General features: G+C 31.8%; 1 protein-coding gene across 3 annotated transcripts in view; it reads right to left on the bottom strand.

Annotated features, from left to right (window-relative positions):
- The window catches only part of ATRNL1 (attractin like 1), a 631,665-nt gene that overhangs the window by 369,966 nt on the left and 239,999 nt on the right, over positions 1-21,700 (bottom strand). For all 3 annotated transcript variants that reach the window (XM_010987217.3, XM_064488470.1, XM_064488471.1), the window contains one exon: positions 933-994. In XM_010987217.3, the coding sequence (XP_010985519.3) occupies positions 933-994 (62 nt within the window). The remainder of the gene's footprint in view (positions 1-932; positions 995-21,700) is intronic.

Raw genomic sequence — 21,700 nt, 5'->3', positions numbered from 1 at the left:
TACGTCTGCCAGAAGGAGAAGATATGTTTGTCTAATTTGCACACAGGTAGCAATGTACACATCACAATCATGTTAACAAAAATAGCATCCTTTCTAATCCAGGTGATCTCAGATGCCATCACACAAATGTTCTGTAACTGAAACTCTGTTTCCTCTCCTTGCCCAGTGTTTCTTTATTTACACCCCATGGAAATAAAAACAGATGTACTATGAAGAGTATTCATATTTTGAGAAATACTACAAACCTTACCCTCTCTTTCAGAAAGATACATTGCAAATTAGCCTATTTAAAAATGTGAGAATAAAAAACTCTGAGAAGTAATGTCAGTTGAAAACAAACAAAAAGAGCCTTATTTCACTGTGGTCTATACAGCACTTTCCAGTGTGATTTAATCATGGAACCCTTTTCATGAACCTATTGCTGCTACCTCAGATAACTAGTGTTCTATGAAATTATGCTATATTCAAAATCATATTTAGTACTTCCAAATTATAAGCTCTTTGAGAGCAGAAAATACATACTCTTTCTCATCCCTGACAGATTTTAGCACATTGTTAAGCACATATTGCCTAAGAAATAACTGAATTGATTTTAATTCTAGGAGATGTTCCTTATCAATACAGTGAATGAGCTGCTAATTTCATTAATGAAAATAGGCTTCAATTACTTACGTGACAGGGGAAGATAGAGTTATTGTTCTCTTTCCACTGACTCCAATAGCTTATAAATAGTACTACAGTAAAATAATCTTGCAGAAGTATATTTCAAGTATGTTTCCTCTGCTCTGTGGTATATATTTAAGCACATAAAACTATTCAAGATACACTGTATGATATTTAAGGTTAAAGAATTGATAAATTACCTAGCAGACTGATGTAACATACATCAGAATATAGGTTTAACAAATTCAAAGTCAGTAGAAGCAAATTACCTGAAGAAGGTGACAAAAAACTGCACAAGATCCATGATTGTATTGTGTTGTGAGAATGCAATCTGAAAAATCAAAATGAAAAAAATGGTTGAAACTTACTGAATCTATGTTATTCTCCAAAGCGATGTTTCATGGCATTGGTAAATACAATATTTTTAAATTCTCAAAAAATTTGTATCGCCATACTATAAATCATATATGCTGGAATCAAAACTTCATCACCAATAACACCTAATATATTCAACTACTGATGACAAACTTTACATAAAACATTAAATGGTTTAAGAAAACTATAATTACTTCAGAAATGTATGCTAAGAGTTTCATGTGAAATCCTATGGCATATTAAATATGCCTAACTAAAACATGAAAATGATTTTCTTCACCTAATAATGATCAAATTTTCTATCAATATAATTGATAATAGTTTGTATGTCAAAAAATTAATTTCGACTCTATTAAAGAAACTGAGGGAACTTATTTTTCCTATATATTCTTGTTTAGAGAAGCTGCATACAATTATTTTGCTATATACCTCTCGAATAAAATGTCATCTCAGTTTATATTTTCATGTTAATAAGAAATGAATTTTGAAAGGGGAAACAAGTCATTAAGCTAAAGTTGTTCTTTACTTCTGTTAACATTATAGAGATCATACTGTAACACATTTCTTGAGGAAGAATTATATAGTGTACTAGTCAATAATGCAGCATCTGAATAGAGAATATCTGACAGTAAAATCCAATTTTTTACTTTCTAGGTTTAAGTATTTTGGAAAACTATTTAACCTATTTTTGTCCTATATGTGAATAATAATAAAAGCACCCATATCATAGTGTTAGAGGAAACATTAACTGAATTAACAGAAATAAAATTATTGCCATAGTATCTGACATATAGTAGGTATAATATAATAAATATTATTTTTACGTCATGTATAAAGGAGATGATCAACACAGGTGAATTTTCCCAGAAAGCTGAAGCTAAACAGTTAAGGTCTTGAAATCTTCTTTTCCTTTAATAATCTCTTATGAAAATCTTTCAAAAACATGCAATAGTATTTCTACTTCCAGTGAAAATGCACTAACAGGGATGAGATTTCTCTCCTGCCTTAAACATCTAGAAAACTACATAAAATATATGGAAAAACTATATTCAGACATTAGACAAAAGGTTGAGGAGGATATAATCGATGAGTTAAGGAAAACAAAGGATTTGAGCTTCACAACGGTCCCAGCATTCAGTACAAGTAATTGAAATGACATTCTAAAATAAGAAATATCATCATTTCTTATATAAAATAAAGAATTACAGCCAGTTGAAAACATGGTTAAATTTTTGGCATATACATGAAAGTTAGATATTATAACATTCATTTCCAAAAAAGCTCCTAAGCATTCAAAGAATTACAAAGCACTTATACAGAGACTGCGGAAAAGATAATTGCTGCAGGAGATTGGTTATAGGTGAAAATGTTTTCAAAGATGTAAGAAAAAACATCTTTTAAAATGGAAAAGACAGAGATAAATTTTCTCCCCAGGCACTATCCATGAGTGTGTCTTAGAGCTCATCAAACAATATTAGCAACAGTAACTTACATCTATGGGAAGAGAATTCAGAACACAGCAATTGAGAACTAACTAGATAATGGCCAAAAGGATAATTATTTTGAAATCATAATAAATAAAATTGGTTTAAGAAAAACTGGAATAGGAAAGTAAACTTGATTGTCTTGAGAAATATCTAAATAAAAAAGAAGAAAAAGGAGCTTCAATAAAGGCTTGAACGAAGTTAGCAAATGTATAGAAAAGAGTAAATAAACTAAATAATATATATATCATAAAATAAATTTTAAAAGGAATAAGATAAAGAGGGAGGGTGTAGCTCAAGTGGTAAAGCACATGATTAGCATACACAAGGTCCCGAGTTCAATCTCCAGTACCTCCTCTAAAACTAAGTAAATAAACCTAATTACCTTCCCCCACAAAACAAAAAAATAATAATAATTAATTAATTAAAAAAAAAGGAATAAGATAAAGGATACAAGAAATTGCACTAAATGTGAACTGACTGAATCCTCATCAAAAGAGAGTTCCACAGCACATTAAAAATCATTATTCAGCTTTATTTTTTATAGAAACCACATCTATAGCAGTGACACATTTATATTCAACATATAAGTCTGTGAAAAAAATAGGCTCTTAAAAACAACAACAAAAGAGGCAATGAAGGATAATATTAATAGTAAAGTAAAATTCAAAATCAAAACCTGGCCAAATAAAATGTATATGGCATGAAGAATATAAAATATAACTATAATATAAAAATAATAAACCTATATGCACCAAAAATGCAAGTATAAGTTAAAACACAGTATCTGCACTAACAAGAAGTAGATAATAACACTAATTATGGGATACAATTTTAACATGTGTATCTCTTTCAGAACTTTTCTGATCAGACAAAAATCAACTTAATCAGTCATTTAAATCATGAAGAAAGAAATGTTGTTTAAGCAAGCTCTGTTCTAGGAGCTAGTGACACCCCCATAAATAAGACAAAGTCCTTGGTCTCTTTTTGTTTGCATTCCAATAGCAGGAGACAGAAAATAACCAGGTAAACTCATAAGTGTATACCATAATTTTCAAAAGTGGTAAGTATTCTGGAGAAAAAACAAAAGTGATGCGATAAAATGGAAGGATATGTGGCTGACTGAGATCAGGTAGTAAGGGACAACCTCACAGAAGACATGACATATAAGCTGATATACAAATAATGAGAAGGGTAAACCCCATAAAGATCTGTTAGTAGAGGATTTCAGGCTCAGGGAATAGAATGTGTGGACTAGAAATGTATGAGAAACTAAAGCCACAAGAGCTGGAGTCTTGTAAGCCAGGGACAGAGTGGTTAAAAATAAGTTCACAATGACAAGCAGGAATTAATTTACTTAGGTCTTGGCATGATAAAATATTTGGCATATATTATACGAGCTGAGCCATTCAGTGACAGGATCTAACTCTCACACACAAAAAAAATTCAGACTGCTAGATGGGGAAGAGACGACAGAGGAAGGCAGAGACACTAGAAAGAAAGATACTGGATTTTTCTAGTTATGAGGTGAGAGTAGCTTGCACGAGAGTAGTAGCCATGGAGGCAAAACCAAATTAATGAGCACGTAATTTAGAGTGAAAGGTGAGGAGACTTGGTGAAGGATTAGATATGACTCATTTAAAACTTCTAAGAGGAAGCTCAAGGCTACTCAATATTAGAGCTTAAAAAAAAAAAGTGGTCAATTAGGTAGGAGGAAACCAGGAGAGTGTTGTGTCAAGGATGTCAAGGAAAAGGAATGTTGCAAGAAGAAAGGAGTGGCTGATTTAGTTGGTTGAGTAAGATGAGGATGGGAACATAACTATTAAATCTGACAGCATCAATTTCATAGGAAACGTAAACAAATGCACTTTTAATGAAGGAGGAGGTAAGGATGTTAAGCTGAACAGAGTAATATAAGGCGAATATGGAACGTGAGGCAGTAGAGACAGCAACTACAGACTGAACTCTCAAAGAGGTCCGTTAAAACTCGGAGCAGAAATAATCAGGAGCATATAAAATACGAAAAAAAAAAACTTTTCTCAAATCCATAGAGCATTTAGAAAAGTGGACAGAGTACATTATGCATAGAAACTACTTAAAAATTCTAAATGGTAGTGATTTTATGTACTATATGATCAGATTAAAATCAGAATTAAAACTGTAATTTTGAGTACAATGAAAACAAGTTTAACTATTTGGAAATTAAGAAATATAATCCATAAGGCAGAGTTCTAGGTGGACAGTGGCAGTAATGGCATAGCTTTTAATATCCCTGAGTCTCCGTATAAAAATAACCTACATTTGTATCTATGTCTATATTTACCTCTGCCGACCTGTCTATGGTAACTAAACTGCAAAATCAAAAAAAAAAAAAATACACAGAAAACAACTTCAATGAAGTTAAATGAAAAAGTATCTCCCCCTTAATAAGGAAACCTGAACAGGTCTGGATAAGCCACAACACAAGGCACACACGGTGCCAGAGTCTGTGTGGGAGTAAAAAGAGGAAATCAGCATGGAAACCCAAAAGGTATTAAGGTATTCACTGGAATCAGGCAGCCAATTTGAACACAGAAGGTAAAAATGGGAGTGGTTTTGCCCCATCGGAGAGCATATGAGTGCAAAGGGGCCTTGGGAATTTCTAAAAGGAGCTAGAACAGCTTGGGCCACATGAATTTTCAAAAGCAACCAGTCAAATCTCTATTTCAGGACAGGCCCCATATTGAGAAAAAACTGTTGCAAATGGAATCAGAATTGAACAGAGCAGGGAAAATGAGACAAATGAAAGAAGGTCCAATTGCGGACAGGAACAGAGCCAGGAAATCTTTAAAAAGCATGTGACACATTTTTAGGGGAGAAAAAAATATTTACATATTCAAATATGGGTCTTGTCACTAATTTCTTTCTGTACTTCCAATGTAAATCATTATCACCACTCTCATTCTTTAACCTATAATGGATTTCGCATTACTTCAAGATAAGGGATGCAGGAACAGTGGGAAGGGCCAACAGTGTTAAAATGGAGTTTTAGATTGGCAAAGCACGATTCAAGTTGGTACTGCAGAATTTCATTACAGTCTGCTTGCCCTTTCTGGGTCCCATAACTAAGTAACTTGGAACAAAGATCATGTTTTAAGGCAAGTAAGCAAAACACAGATATACATGAAATTATCTACAACTTCCTAAATTTTCCCAAAGAGTATTTGAATAAACAAAGCAGTCAAGGAGAGAATCTACAAGTTACACTCACAAACTAAGGCCCTAAAACACTCTGAAACTTCAATTACATTATCTATCTGTACTTATTAATAAGAAAAGAAAATTTTCACAAGAGATATGAATGGCATTATTACTACAGCTTGTATTAAGGGATAAAGTAGGATACCACTAGTAGGATATACTTAGACCTCCCAAAATTAACACTATTTTCTAAATTGTCAAAAATGATAGCTGCAGTTCTTCATAAATTAAGTTGCAATGTAACATGCTTGAACATGTTACATTGCAAAGTACAAAGTAATTGGAGATTTTGACCAAATTATGTTACAGATAATAATCTCCTACCTTTTGCAATACTGATTACAATGGTGATATGAAATTGATAGGGTCAAAAATTGCATCTGAAATACAAACTGCCTTAAAAACAAGAAAGGGACCTCCCAAAGTAGCTAATCTGTTAACGTAATTATATTTAAGAGTAAATGGAGACTTGGCACAAGCAGTCTCTATACTTAGCATACCATCTGTGTTCTAGAAACTCAAGTTAAACAGCATTTGATATTGGTTGTTGAAAAGGAAAGTCAGCATTACAATGTGTTGTACAAATCTTTGAAAGTGTTTCTCTGCCTGATACTTTCTATAGGAAGTTCCACAGGAGATAGCCTATGGAAAACACTGTATCAGGTGGTCCATTGCCAGGCATAGGCTTTCAAATGGAAGGCAGACACAAGGCTGATTTGGTAACACTGGGAAACAAGGCGAACCGAACACTAACTCAAGCAGATTCCCTCTCGAGATCCCCTCTTATGGAGTGCCAGTGTATTCATTCATCAAATATTTCACTGAGTATCTACTACATATCGGGCACCATGTCAGGTTCTTGGGTATATCAGTGAAAAAAAAAATTCTTAATAGTGGGGGCAGGGGTAAACTAAAACAGTAATAACAATTATATATTATACAGTAATAAATTTGGGAGTTTGAGATTTGCAAATGTTAGCCACTATATATAAAAAAAACAAGTTTCTTCTGTATAGCACAGGGAACTATATTCAATATCTTATAATAACCTTTAATGAAAAAGAATATAAAAATAAATGTATGAATGTATATGCATAACTGGGACATTGTGCTATACACCAGAAATTGACACATTGTAACCGTACTTCAATAAAAATATATAAACAAACAAACAAACAAACAAATAAGTAATATAATAGGTTAGAACTTGGTAATTTTAATGGGGAAAAACATTAAAAATATTCTACTTTACATATTAACCTATATGGGACAAGAAATCACTCCTTGGTTTCTAAAAATATCATAAGTGTTGAGAAAAGTTAGGAGAAAAAGGCAGGGGTAGCAGAAAGAAATGATTCTAGCATTAGGTGCGAATGTACCTGACTATTATCAGTATTTCTCTACCTAGAAAGTGCATCCAGCAACTCCCAGCCCCTTCCAATGAAACGGGAAGACCTACAGGGAAAACAGTAAGTACAGACAGAGCGAGAACCATTCTACTTGACGTTAGGCCACTGGTCTTCACGTGGCTGCCTCGTTTTCACTGAGATCTCACCTCAAGTATCACACTTGTCTAAGACACTTTTATGAAGAAGCTGCCCTCTCCTTTACTCTACACCCCTATGTGAAGCTACTTCTTTTAACTTCATCTAAATTATCTTATTTATTTGTTGGTCATTAGTTAAAATATCTGTCCCCACTAAAATCTAAACTCCTTGAGAATAGTGGCCTTGTTCATATTGTTCATGGCACTATTCCAGTATCTAGAACAGAATTTGGCACACAGTACATAGAAACCATTTCATGCAAGTTTGCTGAGTAGGTGAATAAATTTGATAGCAAAATTCACCACAAGAGTATTCACAGGACTTCTTATATCCTCATTAAGAGCCAATGAAAGGAAGTAGGAATAGATGTTACTCTGAGAAATAGTAAAAAATTATTTATTTATTTGCATTTATTTTATAAATCAATAATCATATAGACCAAAAGTAATTGCTAATTTCAGATCATAAAGTAATATTTTTGTTAATAAAGTTGATATTTATTAGAGTTCAGATATTATGAAAAATATGCATTTCTATATAAAATGTTTTTATTTACTTATAATCACAGGGAAAATGTTATAAGATCTACCATTTACAATTTGATTTACAATATAAATAAAATATTTTGAAACCAAGATATCAGAAATGGTTTCTTATTATTTATTTTTGCCTCAGTTTCTTAATTTCAACAATAAACATTTTTAACTATATTTGTTTCTAGGAATTTCTTTCAGAGGGTGACTTAGCTGAGACTACAATCTTCTCATCTAAAATAAATGGTGCTACCTGAAACATTATTTTTTAACCAATGAGAAAAGAAAGGAGTTTGCTTTAAAAGAGTGATCATTTAGCTAATTTCATTTAGAAAACAGTGAGACAAATTGATAACGCCAAAACAACACTCCAAACTGGAAGCTTCCCTGAGAGTGCTTTTCCGGAGGATATGAAACATCTCTGACTCTAAAATCTCTAATTGTCTAATTAGAAAGATTTCTATTGGCTGATGCTATGGCTATAACATGGCCCTTTACAGATAATCTATCTGTTTCAATTTGGTTTTGTGGTCATTCCCATGAAAAATATGAGAAGTTTACTTGAGTCAAATTTAAAATTAGTTTTAAAACGTTAGCCAGCACAAATGCACCTTTGAAATTCTCTTTTTTTAATGATTTAATTCAAGTTATCCAATGATTATTTAAAGAAAATTAATCAAAATCAGGAAACCAATTAATGGTAAAATTTCATAATTTCCCCATGTTTTTAAAGTGCCTCCAAGTAATCGATAAAGTGACACGCTGAACGACAGAGTTAGCTGAAACCACAGCAACAGTGGGAATATATTTTGTCCATTTGAGTTTAAATGCAAATGCACATTTAAAACATGTCCAAAATCTAAAACCTGAATTAAAGATACGCTATTTTTTGTTAAAAATAATAATGATCAACATTTTGAATCTATGATTGAGTGAAAAAGTTGCATTAAGTGCACTTGGATAGAGAAGTAGATTAATAGCTTGATATTTACCACAAAATGTCAGATTTTGTAAGAGAGGAAAAGTGTTCATATTATAAAGGACAAATTGGTGTGTCTGTGCAAAATGTCAGCTTGCCATAAACTCTGATATAACATTAAGATATACAAAAATGAAAATATAAAGGGATGTGCTAAAATGATCAAATTCATCTAACAAACTGAAAATAAAAGAGAGGTTCTTTAAACCACTGTTTGGATTACGGTCCTTCAAAATGATGACATAAAAGCAGAGCTGAGTAATGGAAGTTAGTCATCTAGTCATACCTCAAAGACAACTGGGCTATGTTTCAGGCAAGCAATTCAAAATCTCATTAGGTTTTTATTCACTTTTAAAAACAAATATAAGCAAACTGGGGCTTCAATTAACTATTACTGGATAAGATCAACTATGATCCATCCATTTCAGATAAGCATAAAGTTCCTATAGATAATTTACACACTGCTTATTGATAATATAATTTGTATCATTCCTGATAAAGTAATATTTCCAAAAATACAGTTAAATAGAAAATGGATGATTCTTAAAAGATAGAACAAAACCTATTTCTGGATAAAAGCATGATGAACAAATAGACTCACCAATTCTGCATAAATATTACACAAATTACCCTGATTATAAACTCCTGAATATTGTCTATGAAAACTCAATGGGTTTAATTCTTTTTAGAGAAAATAAATGTCTCAGTGAAGGCACAACTTTCCTCCTGGTTTAATGCAAAAATTTGACTGGCCTCCCTTCCTGTCTTCAGTCTCATAACCTTCTGGTCATTCTTCATCCAGCTGACAAAATACTCTTTTTAAAACTGAAGGAGTTTCTCATAATTCCCCTCTTCACAATCCTTCATTCCCTTGCTTAAATTTCTTCAGTGTTTTTCCATCACTTTTAGCTTGGACTCCAACTTCCTTGACATAGCAAAAATGATCTTCAAATGTGCCCCTTGCTTGTTTCTCTACGCATAGCATTGACACCGCAGTCTGATAAGATCCCATACATTTTCAACCTCTGTACCTGGTTTGGCACAAACCATTCCCTCCTGTCTTGGCACCTTCTCCTCCCGGGTAACTCCCATCCAAATGATGCACTTCCTGGCAGTTCTGTTTGGTGGCCCTCAACTGTATGCCTGTTGCCCTTACCATGCACTTTTAGCACAGTACTACTAAAAAAAGCTAACATTTACTAAAGTGTCTACTATTGTCCAGGTACTGTGCTAAGTGTTCTTCATACACTAATTTATTTAATCCTCAGAATAACTCCATAAAATAGGTAATGTCATTAAATTCATCTTATAGATGAGGAAATAAAGGTTTATAGACTACGCAGGCAACAAGCAGCGGAGCTGAAATGGAAACCAATGCATTCTGACCCTAGCTCTTAAGTTCTATACCTTCCTACAATCGATTAATCAAAGTGGATGGTGATAATTAGCATTCCTGTCTTTTCTTTTCACTTGACTTCAAGATACTTGAATTCAGGCATTGCAATGTTTAGCTATACATTCTTAGCAACTAGCAAAGAACCTAGCAAATTTATATATGTGTGTTTAGTGGTTGAATTGCAGTAACTTCTGGAGATGTATATCTTAATGTTCTAAATAGAAAGTCTTCAAACAGTTTCATTTTACTGAAGGTCAAGCTGTACAGGAAAACTATTATTTTTATATCAAGATTATGTCAGTTAAAATACAGAGCTTTAAATCTACATGTCCAGAGAGTACATTTCCTTTAAGTTAAAGGATATTACTTTTTCAAAAACAATATTATTACAAATGTTTAAAAACGGACAGAACATTTAAAATAAGACAAAAGTTTGCATTTGTAATGCTACCTGTTCTTAATTATAGTATTAGCATATTATGAGGTTTCTTGAAGAGTCTCAGATTTTAATTCATAAATCAAAGATATAAAACAGCAAGAGTGAAGGCTAATACAGAAGTCTATATGCAATTTATGCTTGTAACACCACTTTTTAGAAACCATAATTCTTTCCTCGCAACCTAGCTTTTCCTCTCCAATTTTTAAGTAGTCAAAAGGGAGCTTCCTTTATAATTTGTTAAGTGGTCAAAAAGGAGCTTCCTTTTAAAGAATGATGTTCACTAAACCAACTTCATTAATCAGTCCTACTTCTAAAACTTCAGAAATCAGGTTTATGTCTAAAACCTCAAAGCAGTAAGTGTAGCCAACAGTTGTAGTAAAGCATGTGGTACTATTCAAATGTCAATTTTTCATACAGATATATTCCTACTAAATAAGTAATAAAACCATCTGCATTTTAAAAAGGCACCGATAGTCGTTAAAGAAACAACTAAAATTCAAAGAAATTTAAAATTTCAAAGAAAGAATATTTTCTATACATATCTAATTTTGGGTACTTTGAAATTTCTCTATTCTCTTCTTTCCATTAATCTTAGACTAATGGACCAGAATGGTGTAAGTGAGACGCTTTCCAGAAGAAAGGGCTTTTAAAGATGATTTAGTAGGTCCCCACAATTCCTCTGATGCTTTTGCCCCTACATGGATAATTTCCAGTTTTAAACTACTTCAAAAACAATGGCATCATAGAACTTAGGTTTCATTATAATAAAAGATTAAAACTTTAAAAACCAAGCGGAAAGGTCACGACTTTGCAATAAAACAAAAAAATCATAAAATCATATAGTTTTTTGATGTAGCTGAAAATTATTTGATATCAGATAAAGTAATTACAGAAATTTTTTTTATAAGTTTACAAATCCTTTCAACTCTGGTCTTTAGCACCCAAGAGTGCATTTGGCACAAAATAATAATAATAATAATGGGCAAAAGAAAGAGAAAAAAATAGATCAATGCCATTTGGTAGTACATTTTAATATTATATAATTTTTAAGAGTATTATTTTCTTAAATCATTGGTAAATATAATAGTTAAGTTGAATCCAATATAAAAATAGAATCTGATGGTTCTGAATACTGTTCAATTCCATATTTGATGTCAGTTTAATACATAGTTATAAGGTAGTTTGCTCTTTGAGGAAACTACTTTATGACTATTTCTCATTCATTCATGGATACTTTCATGTTTTTGTTTTTGTTTTTGTTTTTGTTTTTGTTTTTGTTTTTGTTTTTTTTTCAGTGACACCATGAGTACACTTTCTCTGGCTATAATGATTATAGGTCCACATAAGTACTCTAACCAATATAACATAATATAATAATTTAGATGATCTAAATGATGCAATTTTGGTATCACATGAATAGAATACTACCTCGGATTCACTATGAAGTTCTAAGCAATCAATTTCTTTCAAAGCCAATTTCTCCTTGAAAGTTTGGCTGGCTGAGATGGTGTTTGTGAGGTTTTTGTTTCCCACTGTAAAATTATTCATTTTAATACTTTTTCATACTGTACTCTTTGGAAGGAAGCCCTTAGGTACAACCCACATTTAAGAAGTGGGAAATTTTAGGCCTCCCTTGAGATCCTGTACATGAAATTTGTCCATTTATCTATTTAGTCACTTATTTATATCAGTATGGACTCATGTACGTATATGTTATACTTTGCATTATGATCCAATATTACTTTAATTTGTTGTTGAACCTGTTCCACTTTCGGCCATTGGGAATTCTTTCATTTTCTTTAATCTTCTTGATATATTCCTATAACAGTGTGCTTTGGTTTTTAGCCGTTCTTTACTTTCTGGCACTACAAGTTATTCTAGGCTCAGCCTGTGTATTTCCCATCCCAGTCCTTGAATCAACCATTTCTCCAAGGAGTCCTGGTTCCCTTTACTGGAGAACAGTATTAGAAACCAAAATCTTGCCACAGGTTGGCTTGTTTGCCTGTTGCTACCATGGTGTCTTTTCTGGGTTCTCTCAGCTGACAAAACAAGGAAATACAAATATAAATACTAACCTGTATATATACACATATCCATAAATATTTCTATATAAAACATCTGTACCTATATTAAATTAACAATGAGTCCATGTCTGCAGATTTTTGTAGGCGGCCTTCATTAGACTGAGAAATTTAGAAGCTGCTTTTTTTTTAAAAGATCAATAGAGTTAGTAAATCTCTAATCAGATGAATAAAAAAGAGAAAAGTCATACATTACCAATATCAAGAATGAAAGAAGGGACATTATTACAGATGCTACAGACATGAAAAGGATAACTTTTTAAACAACCTAATGCCCATAAATCAACATCCATGATAAAATGGACAAATTCAGTGAAATACACAAAATATCATCGCTCATATGAAATAATAGATAGCCTAAATAGTACTATAACTATTAAACATATTATATTTCTTGTTTAAAATCTTCAAACAATACAACAAAAACTACAAAACAAGTCAACTATAATCAACTATATATAAACTATACATAATCATGTATATGTATAATCAACTATAGGTCCATATGGCTTCACTGGAAAATTCTACATATATAAGTAAAGAATAATGTCAATTCTACACATCCTCTTTTAGAAGACAGAAAAGGAGACAACACTTCTACCAACATTTATCTTATGAGACCAGCACTACCCTCGTAACAAAACCAGACAGGTATTACAAGAGAAAGCTAACTAAAGACAAATACCTTTCATTAATGTAGAAGCAAAAATCCTCAACAGATATTAGCCAATTAAACCTAGCAATGTACAAAAAGAATAATTAATCGAAATCAAGTGCAATTCATCTCTGATATGCAAACCTGGATCAACAAGCCAAATTAATCCTTGTCATTTATTAGAGTGAAACTAAAAGTGATCTGCCAAGAATCATTCCAACAGACACAGAAAAAGGATTTGAAAAAATTCAACATTAATTCTTGATTTAAAAAAAAAAACCCTCAGTAGAGCAGATATGCAAAGGGGCTTCTCTAATAACTAGATTAAATATTTTCCCTTAAAGATTGGAAACAAGGCAAGGATGTCTGCTTCCACCACTTCCCCTCAATACCACACTGGAGCTCTCTCTCAGTGCAATAAAGCAGGGAGAAGATCTGGAAAGAACTGGAAAGAAAGAAATAAAACTGTCTCTCTTTCCAGACAGATTGATTGTTAATCCCCAAAACTAATACAAATACTTAATGAATATAGCAAGTTTGCAAAACACAAATTAAAGTTTAAAAAAATCAACTGCATTTCTATATAGAGATGATCCCCAACATACAATGGCCTGACTGACAATTTTTCAGCTTTACAATGGTGTGAAAGCAATATGCATGCAGTAGAAACTATAATTCAAATTCTGAGTTTTGATATTTTCCCAGGCTAGCGATACGTGGCACGATACACTCTCCTGAGGCTGGGCAGGGGCAGCGAGTCGCAGCTCCCAGTCAGCCACTCAGCCACATGGCTAAGCAACCCATACACTTACAACCACTCTGTACCCAAGGTTATTCTGTTTTTCACTTTCAGTACAATTTCTAAAAATTACATGAGATATCCAATACTTTATTATAAAACAGGCTTCATGTTAGATGCTTTTGCACAAATGCAGGCTAATATAGCTGTCTGAATGTGTTTAAAGTAGGCTAGGCTAAGCGATGATGTTCAGTAGGTTAGATACATGAAATATACTTTTTACTTGTGATATTTTCAACTTACAGTGGGTTTATTGGGACATAACACCATCATAAGTCAAAAAAGATCTGTACTAAAAATGAACAACTGGAGATAGGAATAAAAATGATGAAATGATAACAGGACATTGTACTATATACCAGAAATTGACACATTGTAATTGACCATATTCCAATTAAAAAAAGATTAAAAACTATGAAATTATTTAGGTATAAATTTGATGAAATATGTGCAAAACACATCTGTTGAATACTATAAAAACCTAATGAAAGAAATCAAATTAGTCCTGAATAATAAAAAGATACACAGTGCTCATTAATTATAAGACTCAACAGGATTATGATGTCCATTGTCCACAATCTGATAAATAAGTGCAATGCAATGACAATCAAAATCCCAGAAGAATTTCTTGTAGAATTTTCTTTTAAAAGGAGATTCTAGTATTTAGATGATAAAGCAAAGGCACTAGAATAGCCAAAACAATTTTTGAAAAGAAGAACAAAGTTGGAAGACTTATACAATGTGATTCAAGACTTACAAAAAAAAGCTTTATTAATCAAGGTAGTATGAACTGATGAACAAATAGACACATAGACGAATGGAGCAAACAGACTAGAAATAGATGTACACAAACAGAGTCAACTGATTTTGAAACAGGTTCAAAGGCAGTTCAATTGTGAAAGAACACACTGTTTAAAAAATGGTGCTGGACATACTAGACATCCAAATACTAGAAGTAAACATCAGCTCATACCTTAAAACTTAATTCAAAATCAATCAAAGGCCTAATGCAAAACTTAAAGCTATAAAACCTAGAAAAGAAATCAGAAAATCTTTGTTAGACAAAGATTTCTTAAATACAACATCAAAACATGTCCATTCAAGAAAAAAACTGATAAATTGTATTTGATTAAAATTATAAATATCTTTTCCTTGAAGGACTGTTAGGAGAATGAAAAAATAAGACATAATGTGAGAGAAATATTTGCAACACATATGTCTGACACAAAGAACTTGTAACCAAAATATACAAATATATAATAAAAAAAAGAAAAAAAGGGAAAAAACAAAAACGCACAAAAAAGAAATGAAAAGGCGGAAATCACCACTAAAACAAAAGAAATTAAGAGAACAGAGATTACTTTGCAGACTTCTAAGCAAAAATTTAATAATCCCATTAAAAATACAGAGCATAAATAACAGACTACATAGAAGAAACTGAGGAAGTCCAAAAAAATTTATTAAATAAAATATAAATACACAAAAAGAATATTTACTGCTACATTATTTTTTTAAAAAACTTGAAATTTCTAACTATATACAATGGAAGTATATGACCTGATGAAAAATTATTTTAGTTTTAAAAATAATAATGAAGACTACATAGGAAAAAATTTCTCTGCTTTATATAAAAAACATGGCAGTCTATAAGATCAAATTATATTATGATGGCAAATTAAAAATATAAGGTTTTATGGCTATTTGAGGAACGTACTACATTTTTAAAAAGAGTTTAATTAGATTTCAAAGGAAATTTGATAACTTTTTAAAAATTACTATTGTAAAGAAATGGGAGAATTTCTTTATTTAGATTTATTTTACAAATGAAAAGATTGAAAAGGTTCTTGATAAGTCATTTTCTCAGAAAATCATATTTTACACTGAAGCTATCTTATCTATGCAATTTTATTGCTTATAAAGAAGAGTATTGGTAGTAGTATTTTAATAAGAAGTCAACAAACTTCTATATAGAACCAGATAGTATTTTCAGCTTTGTGAGCAATGTGGCCTCATTTTTACTACTCAATTCTGACTTTATAGCATAAACTTGGTATCATCTTCCTTCTCTGAATCTCTAGAACATTTGTATCTATCATAACCAATTGTATTTTGCAGCTGTCATAAAAGTCTTTCCATGTCCCTAAGAATGTCTGTTAAGTATTATCTTAAATATTCCTCAAAATTTTATTTTCTGATTAGTAGAATTAATGTATTAATGGATAAAATTGGTTAACAATTTTCCATACAATTTCTTGAACTTGTGCCAACTTAAATTTAATGAAAAAAGAATTTTAAAGAAAAGGGAAAGGTATATTTGAAAATACACATGATAAATTTCTCAAGCCTATAATAATTTGGAAGACAATAACAACAGATAAAAATAGTAATACTTACCATTATTATAATGTGTACTTTTAGGTAATTTGGAAAAAATTATACAAGGACATTTTTATCAGCACATTTGTATTATAACTCTTACTTTTCAAACCATAAGCAAAAGATAAAACTTCCTGTTTACTTCAATACCTATTTATCCAGTAGCTTACTACCTTATTTTGTGCTCAAATGACTCAAATGACCCTCTATGTTCAAATACCAACAAACTCGTGATAAAAAATTATAGACATCAGCACTAGGATTCTGTTCTTTCTCTATTTTGTTCTGTATAACTTAACCATTATTAGTAAGAGGATACCACCTAGTCTACTATGAAAATTAGATTTACAAATTGAAGAGTAATTCCTAGCATCTTTCTCATTAAAAAAAATCAAATCTAAATTATGACATCAGTGTGTGGATTGACTTAATAGTGAATTACCAAATCCCATTTACTCAGAAACAGGTAATTTAGATTCAATCTAATTTAATTTAATTTAAACAGTGATGTATAAGTGTTGATGAGCAGCACTATTGTAGGAGAATACAAAGTACTTAAGCTCAAGGCATTCTTTCTGTTTTTCAAGTTATTAGCACTGCAGCTATAGTAGTATTTTTTTTCTCTTTTTATTGTCACAATTCAATTGCATGGCATTACAAGTCAAAAAGAATAAGTGTTATCAAACTAAAATGTTACTCTGGAAACTGATGCAGATCAACTCAATATCATGACTCCTAACATTCCAAAAGAATTTTTTTCCTGTTTAATTACTACATTATTGGCATATTTATCACATAACACTGGTATGTGTCTTACAGTCACAATTAGAAATTTTAAGGGTGTCTCAATGCCAAAGTGGTTGGCAATATAAAACATAAAATAATCTATGGAAGACAACGAAGAAAAATTGTTTAGAATTAGAATGATTCACTTTAAATTAAAACAGCTTCAAAATATAAATTGATCAAATAATGTGTCAAAATGACAGAGGCTCCCCCTCAATAGCCAAATTAAAGTTGATTAACTGTGTACAAATAGCCACCTACTTAAAAGTTTCCTACACTGGGTAGACATATTATGTGCCTGACAGAAAAAAAAAATCATTATCTTGATTTCTAGAATTATATTGGTAAGAATAAGATTTATGATGCTAAAAGAATTAAGACTTTACAATACATATAACTCAGTAAAAGGGAGTTAAAAAAAATGACATAATACTTACTGAACAATAAAATAAAAATGCTCAACAAAGATGTTTATTCCTCAAACATCTTCATGAGTCTTAAAAAAATCATGGAGCCAACGGATTTTGGCTTTTGGCAGCAATAGTGTTTTTAGAATGATAAGTCATAATCTGCCTTTTACCTTAGTAATTAACACAATCTTTACCCAGATGAAGTCTATTTCACAAGGACTGCTTGTTAATCCTATACTTTACATTAAAATGTTTTATTAAATAATAAAGGAATAAAAGATAGAATTTAAAAATTTAATGGGATTATTGAAGAAAAAGATAGGAGACAGGTAAAAAACAAAAACATACTTGATAATACAACTTATATTAAAATATACATTATCAAAAAAAGAAACTACAACTATTGCAATGAAAATATAATACAAATACTAATACTGTTTCAGCCAAGATTTTTATAATAAAATCCAGTTCAAATAACTTTCCATTTAGTTTTACTTTTAACTGAAGTCTAAAGGTAAACAGACAGATAGATAGACAAATGACAGATAGATGTACACAGATTTTATATATAATATCTCATATTCATTGATACATGTATATTTATAATATTCAGTCCACCAGTTACCAAAAAAATTTGAAATGGTTTACTTTTACCTACTCAAATTGCACTTAAACTATCTGAATCCATCAGTTTTGACTTTTCCAGAAAATCCACTGCCTACCTAAAACAAAGTACGCAAGTGATAGTAGCTTTAAAGTCTCCAGTGAGAAACTTCATTAACCAAACACAGATCGATTACTATAAGCACTCTACTAATTAAGCGGCATAAAAGTTTTCTCATCTATTTCAAATGTAAAATTTTGCAATGTGATTAAAAATTACAGAATCATGAAGTACTATAGATAGAAAGCCACATATACTTTCTCTATAATATTTACGATGCTAATAAAGTGTCTACACAATTTTGAAAGTGGAATGCTCACTGTTAAGCCTGGAAAATCATTCTTTCGGACAATTCTTTTCATTAGAAACTTTGCTTTAATTTGCACTATATTTCTCTACAATATCTATTGACTGATTCACTCTCTAGAGTTCCACAGAAACAGTTAAAATTCTAGTCCATGTAAAAGATCCACTTCATTAAACCTCACTCATATGATATAATTCCCATCTACAGTTTACCTCTTCTGGATGCATCCCAGTTTATCAGTGTCCTGTTAATATGTGGCAACAAGTACTGGGTGTCCTCTACATGCTTATAATACCAAGGAATAAAGCAGGTTTCTGAGAAAAGATCAGAGACTATATTTTTGGATATGGTAGTCTTTGAAATGCCTATTATACATTTAAGTGGGTAAATCAAGAAGGTAGCTGGATATGCAAGACTAGAGTTTATAAAATGGGACCGAATTGAGGTATAAATTTGGAAATAACAGTTTTCTACTGCCCTGGAGATTTCCATCTTAGACATTTTCAACATCCCTTCTATCACCTGAGTCATTAGGTCTGACAAAGACTGGGGCCTGGCCTTCCCCCATATGCAGTACTTTCAGAGTAGCCAATATCCCTAGGCCCAAGAATTTGCCCATGAATTTCAAATTATCCCCATAAATATATTTTTAAATTTCAGGGGAAATATGAACATTGTGAAAGGAGAATCAGAAAACATTTAAAAATAAAATAAATAGAATAACAAGTAGAAATGAATGCCTATATGAATAGAACAAATGAGCACATTGGAAGATCAGACTGAGGAGGAAAGAGAGAAAAAAAGAGACTTAAAAAGAAAAGCTAAAAAATATGGAAGACAGATAATAAAAATCTCGAAATGGCAAAGAAAATGGACTGGAATAAGTGTTTGAAAGCATAATGGAGATACATTTCCTTGAATTAAAAACAAATAACAAAAATCCTTCAACTATACATATTAGAATAAAATTAAGCAAAATCAAATGCAAAACAAAAAAATTCTTAAAGGAGAAAAGAAAAGTTTTCAGAGAGAAAGAGTGTATTATGTAATAAATCATAAGAATTAGGATGACGTGGCATTAACTTCAGTAATTTACATCTAAGTTGATATTTTATTAACATATATTTAGTCTACAATCAATCGAGCTAGGAATTGCTTTATTATTCTTGACATCTGAAGGCTACTTCAGTTTCACACAACTACTGTTAGTGTGAATCAAGAATTCTGCATTTAAATAATATTATTTATAGCTAACACTGACTAAGCACTTATTACACATTTTATTTGACTTGCATTATCTTTTTAACTTACAAAACTATCCTATGACGATGTGGTAGGCAGAATTCTAACATGGCCCCCAAGATTCTCAGTCCCTGTACATCCTTTCCCCTTAATCTGTGAAAATGAAGGAAGTCACTCCCTTAATTAGGTTACATTATATGGCAAAGGTGATGGATCAGTCACTCCCGTGACTGTTACATCAAAGCCGACTCCACTTTAGTAGACTGAAGAGAAAGGTTTTAAACAAAAAATATTCTACAGGTGGCACTGAAGAAGCACCATGCCATGATGTGGAGAGGGTCAGGTGGCAGGGAACAGCAGCCAGCTTCTAGGGGCTGAGAACATACCCTGGCTGAAAGCAGCAAAAAGTGGGGATCTCAGTCCCACAACTCCAAGGAACTGATTTCTGCCAATAACCAGTGAGCTTGGAAGAAGTCCTTGTGTCACAGATGAGAGCCTGACGAACACCAGGACTGCAGCCTGGTGAAACCCTGAGCAGAGGAACCAGCCGTCTATGTCCAGATTCCTGATCCACGGAAACTGTGAGATAATAAACGGGTGTTGCTTTAAGCTAATAAATTCCTGGTAAATTGTTACTCAGCAAGATAAACTAGTAAAGGTAGACCCTATTATCATCTCCAGTTTTATAGATGAAGAAATTAAAGTACAGACACTTAAAAAAAAAACTTCCTTCCAATCATATAACTTGAAAATGGAGAATTTAAAATTGACATAGTCTGATTTAGGATCTGTGTTCTTAATACTTACTCTTTACTGCCTCCAAGAAAGCATGCAGCTGTCACTTGGAGACCTAGATAAGAACATTCACATAAGACTGGCAGAGATGAAAAGTATTATATATAATTTAACTTCCACCAGGTTAATTAATTGCGTATTTTAAAAACACAGAAAGTGCAGCCTCCTTTCTCATTGTAATAAAAATTGCATCATTTCCTCAGTCCAATCTGTAGTATTTTCCCAATAAAAGCAAATACCAATATCAGAAAGATACTCTTATTTTCTATATACTGACATACTTTTATCAAGATCACCTATGATAGCACATATTTGTTGATTTCTGGTCACTAGCAAATACTTTGTCCCAACAAGGAATTACTTAATTCAAATATTTGTTTTCTTATTGGGGTAATGCACCCCAGTCTCTTATCTTCCAGTATAGAAGCCAAAAAGCTCTTTCTGGGAGATTTTTTTTTTTTCTCCCAACCTCTGGTACGACAGTGTGATAGACATGTGACCTGAAGTTGCCAGTCAGACTCATTCACCTACAATTTTTAGATCTTGCATGAGTAATATAGATGGATTGAGGAAATCATGAGACTTCGCTCATTCCAGTAGTCATGCTTAGGTGAAAATGTAGAGCACTTTGCATAACTGAATACTGTTGGAATTGACAGCTTCCTGCCTGTTGCAAGCTAGATTATTTATTCTCCCCTTCACGTTGTAAGCAGCATGTTATACTAAGGATACATTTTCCATCTGTTTGTTATCAGATAATTTCTGTTCCTTACAAAGAATCTTAATCAATAAATCTATTTAGTATACAATTTCATTTTTGGAGAAGAAAAAAATTCCATTTTGTCTTGTTTTACAAAAAGTTCATGTGACTATTTATAAATATCAGGGGAAAATCCTTTATTGCACTAATAAACTGTCTACATTAGATG

Source organism: Camelus dromedarius, chromosome 8 (assembly GCF_036321535.1).
Source record: "Camelus dromedarius isolate mCamDro1 chromosome 8, mCamDro1.pat, whole genome shotgun sequence".
NCBI classification, from domain to species: Eukaryota; Metazoa; Chordata; class Mammalia; order Artiodactyla; family Camelidae; genus Camelus; species Camelus dromedarius.
The sequence above is the reverse complement of the archived record's forward strand: the minus strand, read 5'-3'. Positions and strand labels throughout refer to the sequence as shown.